The sequence below is a fragment of the Neodiprion pinetum genome, chromosome 1, assembly GCF_021155775.2.
Source record: "Neodiprion pinetum isolate iyNeoPine1 chromosome 1, iyNeoPine1.2, whole genome shotgun sequence".
NCBI lineage: Eukaryota > Metazoa > Arthropoda > Insecta > Hymenoptera > Diprionidae > Neodiprion > Neodiprion pinetum.
Genome location: NC_060232.1, coordinates 6,451,151 through 6,459,701, shown reverse-complemented (window position 1 = coordinate 6,459,701; position 8,551 = coordinate 6,451,151). Strand labels below are relative to the sequence as shown.

Sequence of the window (8,551 nt, the reverse complement as noted above, 5' to 3'; positions counted from 1 at the left end):
ATGGCATTGATATCAAGAGCGTTTTACTCGGCCAACACACACTCGTCGCATTATCAGTCGTCGCGCAGCAGCTACGCGTTGCAATGCAAAAAAAAGAGATAGTTTGATTAATTCCCGGTTTGAATAAGTAATAAAATAAAAAACTAGCCTGACCGCAAACCCGATTTTTATAATTTTTTTTTTTTTTCTAGTTTTATTTCATTATTTCGGACCTTGAAAGTGCCGAATTTCTTACAGTATACGTAATATATGGTTTGCTGAAAAAAATCTGTTGACCATGAGATACGATGTATTTATTGCCAATTTTCAGCTGGAGAGTTTTTCGAATGCTGGAACTAAGGATTACGGGAATATTTTTGCTACTGGTGAGAGAATATTTCTGGCTCCCAAAAAATTTGTGACCCCAAAAATTAACTGAATATACTTTTGAGCTGCGTTATTATATAAATTCCATATCTATAAAATAACTCAGCTTTATAGTGATCCGATAAACCTCGCGGTTACACCAGTCCATTTAATGCGAATATTAGATGTTGTTTTGTATACAACTTTTCCCAAGTATACTTACGTATACTCATAAACTGCGTGCCCTGAAACCATCTATAAATTGTTTTTTAACGATTGTCTTTAACAAAGGAACCTGCCTCGTTGACTGAGTTCGCATCGACGGTAAGATCGGCATTATCTTCAGTCGCTAACTGAAATGACGAATCCCCTTACCGCAAGAAGGTCGTAAAAAGGTGAATCGCGTGTCGACGCGTTACCGAAAGCGACGCGGGAGTTTTGAATTCGTGACATTGAGCAAAGAAAAAATTAATTGCCAATCGAAGTCGAGGAGATATTTTTCAGCCTTTATCTGATAGGCGAATTTATCACCGAAACAATGACGAGTCTTGAGACTAGAGTTCCGAATTTGAAAGAAAACTATCCGATTATTGAGCGTTCATTGAGCCGGTAATAAGCGGTGGAAAATTGGTGCAACGCCTGCTTGTTTATTATTATGCAAGAGTGTCTAGATAAGGTAAAGTAAAAATTGAACTGCTTCGCTTTCCCTCGATAAATCGTGTACAGAAATGGCGTACGTACCGCGCCACAAATAATCCATCCAGTTTCGAACGATTCGATGTGTAATAGAATTTACGATGCGCACTTTACCCGAGACGTACTATTATACATACATAAAATTGAAGCTCAGTTATCGTAATAACGATACTTCGCAATACAGATAATTTGCGTGGTGTTTGTCTCCCGAAGCTAATTATTGAAGGAAAATATCACGTATAATCCATTGTTAGTAAAACGTTAAGTAGGTAATAAGGTGAATAAAAATGGCAAGAACCGTATCGATTCTCATTGACAAAATATACTTGAGACTTGCCGATTGCTGTTGACTCGCGGGTTAATTGGCTAGGTAATCAAATGCGCATGCCACGGGACTGGAATCCGGTGCCCCCATTTCCTGCCCAGTATTTTATAACGTTGTTACGTTCATGACTTGACATTATGCTGGAAAGAAGGAAAGAAAGACTTGCCTTTTCTCGGCGATCTCGGAGTTGACGTATTGCTCACGGTGGTGCTGGTTCGTCGAGTCCGAAGCCACAACCACCGACTTGTACTTTTAAGTCCGTCACAACTCGTCTGTACCCAGATCCCCGGTCTCCGCCTATAAAGAACTCCTCAACTCTCGTTCTTCGCCAAGTTTCCCCGGTCTTGCGATAGGCTCAACATGTTTCGGGTGAGTCTGATTGATCGCTGCTGAGCAGTATCTTAATTTCACAAAGTGACTGTGAATTTTCGTCGTTTATTACAGCTACTCGTCCTGGTTCTGGTTTCCAATGCGCTGGCGGAGGCGCCGTTAAGTCCAGGACACATCAAGTACAGCGATGACAACGGTTTGTGGATAAATCTTTTTAAAATCCTGTTCCACCGAATGCTTTTATTTTATACTTCTTTCACACCTATTGCGTGGTGATGTAACGTTTCAGGGATCAAAGTTGACTGGAAGCTGTACGCTCCTTACGCCCAGTTCAAGTCCCAACTTCAGCGTCACTACGAACGAAGGGACGGAGGAAAAGCGACGGCGAAAGAGGAGCGGAGGCTCGGAAATCCAGCCACAGTTCGAGCCGAGCTTCTGGAGCAGGAACAGGAGCAGCCTGTGCGGTACAAGCCTTTCTCGCAGGTTCCAAACCCGCTGAAGCAGCTCCTCATGGAGTCCTACGAAGCCCAGGCGCCCTACGTCGATCACGAGGCCTTCTTCCACCGACTTCCGGTCCCGTTGGAAACGGCTCCTCCGGAGAGACAGGAAGTTGGTTACCAGTCGGAGATCGTCAGGCCGGAAACTCGTAACCAGCAAAGCGAAAATATCCCGGAAACGGGAACGTCCGCTGCGCATCGGTCCTTCGGCTTCGACAAGAGCGTTCCCGCGGAAATTCAACAGCTGTTGAAGTACCAGGCTCAGATACCGTACAACGTTATTGCTAATCACATAATTTATAAACCCGAAATCCCCTTCGTGCCCGAACCTTTGCCCGACGACGAAAGTGGCCCGTACAAGTATCGCAGCAGAGTTTATTACGCGTACCGAGGAAATGGCAAGGAGGATCAGGTTAAGCCTGTCTCTGAAGAATCTGGTCGCAAATCTTCGTATTAGGTGCTGCCGTGAAGTAGAAAAGTTATTTGAGGTGCAGTTTTTTTTTTTTTCAATCTTATTCGTTATTATTAGAATTTTTTCCTCCCAATTATCAAGCTCTGATCGTTCGGTACGTGTGGAATCGGAATTATTTATGAATAAAATAATGATTAAATTTGAAAATGAATAACAATCGCACAAATGATTAACTGCAGTGCCTCAACTGATATTCAATTTCTCCTATGATAAGTAAAGATAGTTTAAAGTTCGAAGAAATTGTCAAAATAAAGTATATTCAGGTATTTTGTGATATGAAAGCCAGTTTTTATGTCGAAGAAGTACACACGTCAATTAATTTGTTTCTATTCAATTTCTTGGCCGACAAAAACTGCCCAGGCTAACTCGTAACCATAAATTAAATCGTTACGCGTTTGTCGTGATGCGAGACACGCAATCCTACGCGGGCCGTTTATCTAACGCAGATCGCTTTGGATTTCACCGGGATTCGAGTATATAAGCGTACATTTCTCCGGATGAGGAAAGTGGTTTCGTTCAGGTAACTCGTCAATTTCCTGATACTCCATATACATGCATACTGCACGAGGTTAAGGCGCAACGTTCTTACGCACGGAAACGTAACCCTGCAGCCGCACAGCCCGGAAAGTATAACCGATGAAGCAAACTTCTCGCAGTTAGTTGTGAAACAGGTTCTCAATCCATCGCCCAAGTTTAACGGGTTGCGCGAATGTTGGTGGGCCGAAAATGACGAACGGATAAAAACACCGTTCGCCAAAGTAGCATGATTATGGTTCATGGGAATCCAGCTATCGGATCGGAACCAAAGTCACGATGCGTAGTCTGAAAAAACCTCATTATACGTCTAAATTTTTAAGGAAGGATTGATCTGAAATTTTAAAATAGCCAGATACAATTTGATCATAGATATAATTAATTTGCAAAGTACAAGACGAGAGGTAGATATCAAAAAGCTGCTATCTATCGTAAGTTGTACGGTTTCTCACACCATGGTCTCACTCGTTTTTGACGGTGTGAGACTTCCTGGTCTATTTATATCTACTTGTGGCTGATTTGTGTACGATACAATAGTCGCGAGGATTCGAAAGGCTGGGATGACCACTCGAGGTGGGGAGTGAAATGGTTCTTCTGCGCCTGCTGGCGCCCCCTTGCCAGTCAAGATCCTGGAGGGAGCAAAAAGGCTGAATTTAAAAGTTCCGAGCCACCGGACCACGGTAGAACCAGAGCCTGGAGGTGGCTCGAGGCAACCCTCGGCTATAAATTAGCTGAGGGTATCGCGCGGCCTTCTCAGATCAACTCCACCCTCGACTCCGTCGACGCGGGTCTCTCGACATGGCTCCATTGCACGTAAGTACTTTGCCACTCACTTGCAATCACGCACGCATAGTGATTGTGCAACATCTCGAGGTGCGGGGAACCGGGTTTAGTTCGCATTGTTATCGGATGGCGAAGAATCTCCGTGTAAAAACCCCCGGGTAACGATAATCAGAATTGATAATCTTGATGTCTTGTAACGTGAAACAGTGTTGAAAGTCGGGTTGAAGTCCTTACTAGAGAACAAAAGAATGTTGTTTTCGACACTGTAGAAGGGTTTAAAATCAGCCTTCTAATGGTCAGGACTTAGGGTTCTACGGGGAAGAGCCATTCGACCCAAGATCGAGTATCTTATCTGTGTAGTGGATATTATTTACCACCCCGTAGCGTCAAAGGCCTTAATACACTCGTGAAAAGTACTTTTTGGTTTCCCACGCATCAAGAACAAATTAAATTCTTTGTCAGGCTTATCTGGTCTTGTTCAGCAGCACAGCTTCTGGTGTAGCGAGCTATATTTCGCTCAAAACTGGAACGAGGAAACGTTGCAGCAAAGTAAGCGGCTGCACAGGCGGTTATATCACTTTCTATTCGAGCGTAGTTGACTGTGTATAATCCGTACGTACACCTGCTCGTATCTGTCTTGCACGACTATCGTGCCTGCAAATCCAGGTATCCACAATCCTGCAGACATGTTTATATAGCCCACTTACCTTTCGCTTCGAAGTCTAACGACTTGTTCTTTTGCCAATGGTGTGTGTGTACCCCGTTGAAATGTGCAGCGTAACTGGTAAAGATACGCTAGATAAAACAATCTGCCTTTGATGATTAATTCATGTTAACCGACCATCGGAGCGAAGCAATAAACTCGTTCGTTCCTGTTTGATCGTAGTTTTTTTTCTTTCAGGTATTGATTTTATCTACCCTTCCTTTATGCCTGGCCCAATTCTCCATCCAGGGCCCGAGTGACGGAAACCGTGCAGCTCAAAGTCTCAGATACAGCGAGGAGAAAGGGATCGAGTACAGCGACCAAAGTGGTGAGTGTGAATAGAGAGGAATTGGAAATGGAATTAGGAAGGAGTCGACGACTGTAGTTTCAACTCAGTCTCTGTCTAACTACAAGTAGAAGTTCCTCAAGTTTCTTCTTTGATCATTACGCTAATCGTCCTATACCACGTTTTCAGCCTCCTTGGGTACCGGCGACTTTTCTATCCAAGGTGCCACTGACGGGAACAGCAACTTTCAGATCCAAGGTGCGTCGGATGGAAATTCCGACTTCCAGATTCAGGGCGCCACAGACAGTAATGCCGACTTCAGGATCCAAGGTGCTTCGGACGGCAATTCGAACTTCCATATCCAGGGGGCTTCAGACGGAAACGCCGATTTTCAAATACAGGGAGCCACGGACGGAAACGCCAACTTTCAAATACAGGGAGCCACAGACGGACAAGCCAACTACCAGGTTCAGGAACCATCCAGTGGTAATGAGCAGTCCTCGATCCAGTTAGGACAGTACGATGCGAATCAAGGAAGCCAGCGGTCGCTTCAGTACAACAATCCAAACGGTAAGTGCGAGTTAACGAGTCTTTTCATTCGGAACATTCCTACAGTGAGACAGACAATCAGAAGAAGGATAACCCTTCCAGGCTTTAAGCTCAATTGGAAATCGTACGCGCACGGTCAGCTCTCGCCACAACTTCAACAGCAGCGGCCCCAACCTGAGCCTGTACGGTACACTCAAAGCCAGGCGGAAACTCAGTACGCGACGCGACCAGCGCCTCGTCCGGCACCCCAACCGGCACCTCAGCCCACTCATCAGGGTGAAGAGCGAGTTTCGGTTCAACAACCGATCAGCTACAGACCCTTCGACAACGCGCCGGCCCAAATAAAGCAGCTGCTTCAATTCCAGTCGCAAATTCCCTACCTCAACGCCATTCCGGAACACTTGAGGTACCTACTCTCGTATCGGCGTCATTACCCTTTGCCAAGGGTCTGTTTCTCTGTTCTCTCCGTTTCTTTTTCTCTCTCTCTGTATCCAACGCCAATTCAATTCGTACAGGTACGACGCTATCGCTTACGCTCAGCCTCAGACTTCAGCTCCGGAACAACCGCAGGAGGATCCGAGGCCTTCTCGATATCGACCGGACCCACGTGGACACCAGAGGCCCAAGCGTCAGGCCCAGAAGCATCAGGGCCAACAGCAGCAGCACAGAAGAATACCTCAGCCATCTCCCGAAGCCACGCCTCAGTACTCAAGCAATGTTCCATCTCAGATACAGCAGTTACTCAACTTTCAGTCGCAGATCCCATATCAGAATGCGATTCCTGAACAGTTCAGGTAAGTTGAAGCGAAGTGCGAGGATAATTTCTGGCTGTAGCTGGTTTCTTCTTCTCAAACATCAACTCTTGGTAACGCGTCGAAGTATTTTAACACGGCTTCTGGACATCAAGGTACAACTTGGACACTCCTCCAGCCCCCGTTCAACCCTTCAAAACCGAAGTTCCGCTCCAAAACGCGCCGCGAATTGGCCACGCGCGATCAAAACGCCAGACTCATCATCAACAACATCAGAATCAACAGCAACAGCCGCAGCAACAGTACAGAAGAATTCCTCAGCCTGCTCTTGAGCCCCAGCCACACTACTCGACAAATGTTCCTTCGCAGATACAGCAACTCCTTAGATTCCAATCACAAATCCCGTACATGAATGCCATTCCGGAACAATTCAGGTGCGTCTGTTGTTACGGTTCGTAGCAGAGGACACGTCCAAATTTCTCGACGTTCCAGGTACAACCTGGAGAATGTTCCTGCCCAGAATCCGCAACAAGGTGCTCATCAGCGAGGCAAACGTCAGGCTCAGCACCAACAAAAACCGCAACAACAGTACAGAAGGATATCTCAGCCGGCTCCAGAGTCGCAGCCTCAGTACTCGACGAATGTTCCTCCCCAGATAAAACAGCTGCTTCAATTCCAATCGCAAATTCCATACGTTAACGCGATTCCGGAACAGTTCAGGTAGTCGATCGATCGACGACGCGAGCTCGTTTGCTTGTTCGATGATCTTAATTAAGCTTTCGGATCTTATAGATACAACTTGGAAAACGTTCAGCACGCTCCTCAGAACGGGGCTCAGAGTCATCAGCGGGGTAAACGCGAGGCTCAGCAACATCTTCAGGGAGAAAATCAACAGCAGTATAAACGAATTCCACACCCAGTTCCTGAAGCCTTGCCCCAATACTCTGCAAACCTGCCTCCTGGTATCCAACAGATACTCAAATTTCAGGCCGAGACTCCTTATAATATTATAGCTAATCAGATAATCTACCGTCCGGATAAGCCCTACGTCCCTCAACCGGTCTCACTACCGATGCCTAATTACCAGGCCCAAACTCAAGGGAACATTAAGCCCGTTACTGAAAGACAATAAAATTTTCCAATGCAGTTTTGTTTTTTTCACTTCCACTTAAATTATATAGCGTAGTTTTTTTTTTTTTAAATTTTTATGTTGTTTTTTTTGTCGTATACGTAACGCGTTCCTTGTGCGAGGATTTTGTGTTAATTCCTTCTTTCTCCGAATATTCATTACGTCGGATAGATCGTCCGATCAGTATTCGATTTTGAATCCTATTGTAGATGTAGACTTAATTAATTATCGAAAACTGGGCTCGAGTTCTCGTCGCGTTTCGCGTACGTTTGATTTAAGAGTAACTGTGTAATTCTTTACTGGTTAAATTTACAATATGAGTGTTGTAGCTTTAATAATTCTCCAACCGTGGGGAGATTAAATCCTGAAAAGAATATGCATGTGACTGAATTTTGTACACACCTCTTTTACATCATCTATTGATTTACTGTGAAAATGAATAAATATTTTTTCACAAAATTAGGTTATAATAAATGAGTGAAAATTAATCCATCATCTATAACGACTGGTAAAATTTTACAAGAAAATTTAAAATCTAGTCTAAAAATATACAGCATTATTGACTTGTCTCAGATGTTGTATAGGAAAAAATGGATCAATAATGAAAGTCATATTTACAGCATGAAACCTACTTATCTGACCGGAAGTCTAGCGTGACATTTAAATCTTATGTAATAATTATGTCAGATATAAATAAAAGAAATCGATATATGTCTACCTATATCGTGTTCCAAGTTTCTGGGTTACGAAAGCAGTCACACGCATGTCTATAATCTGACATGTTCCTTGCAAAAAATAACAAGCGAGAAATAAAAAAATCATCCTCGTATAACTGGTTGTTCCGATGATAAGTGCTTTGAATAAAATTATATACGTAGCTACTCATTAATCGAGAGATTTCATATCACAGCTAGTAACTAATAGGACAAAAATTTTACCTTACTCCTTCCGCATAAAACAACGAAAAGGAACGATTCAGCTCCCTAGTTTCCGATATCTATTAGAAAAAAAAAGTAACGGTAAGCTCCGGTTTGATTAAAGTAATATGAAAGAAAAACAAAAAACTTTGAAATACGTTTTCGAGCAGTCAATGATCCAGATTGATAAATTATGAGGCCTGAATACAGGAACTGCGATATGAAATCTCCTC

At 43.9% G+C, this 8,551-nt stretch overlaps 2 protein-coding genes across 2 annotated transcripts; both read left to right on the top strand.

Annotated features, from left to right (window-relative positions):
* Positions 1-263: 263 nt before the first annotated feature.
* Positions 264-2,984, top strand: LOC124210767 (uncharacterized). The gene is made up of 3 exons (XM_046609092.1): positions 264-1,735; positions 1,811-1,892; positions 1,986-2,984. The coding sequence occupies exons 1-3, from the start codon at positions 1,727-1,729 to the stop codon at positions 2,648-2,650; spliced, it is 756 nt and encodes a 251-aa protein (XP_046465048.1). The 5' UTR covers positions 264-1,726; the 3' UTR covers positions 2,651-2,984.
* A 621-nt stretch (positions 2,985-3,605) lies between these two features.
* LOC124210763 (uncharacterized) lies at positions 3,606-7,418 on the top strand. Its single transcript, XM_069133114.1, has 8 exons — positions 3,606-4,012; positions 4,884-5,013; positions 5,161-5,541; positions 5,623-5,930; positions 6,040-6,314; positions 6,428-6,706; positions 6,765-6,992; positions 7,065-7,418. Exons 1-8 carry the CDS (start codon positions 3,998-4,000, stop codon positions 7,402-7,404), a joined length of 1,956 nt encoding a protein of 651 aa, XP_068989215.1. The 5' UTR covers positions 3,606-3,997; the 3' UTR covers positions 7,405-7,418.
* Positions 7,419-8,551: the final 1,133 nt, after the last annotated feature.

Bases quoted from the DNA above. Each gene is read 5' to 3' on its own strand.
- LOC124210767 (XM_046609092.1), top strand. The intron at 1,893-1,985 runs GTTTGTGGATAA...GTAACGTTTCAG, and splicing joins CAAGTACAGCGATGACAACG to GGATCAAAGTTGACTGGAAG.
- LOC124210763 (XM_069133114.1), top strand. The intron at 5,542-5,622 runs GTAAGTGCGAGT...TAACCCTTCCAG, and splicing joins TCAGTACAACAATCCAAACG to GCTTTAAGCTCAATTGGAAA. The intron at 5,931-6,039 runs CTACTCTCGTAT...TCGTACAGGTAC, and splicing joins TTCCGGAACACTTGAGGTAC to GACGCTATCGCTTACGCTCA.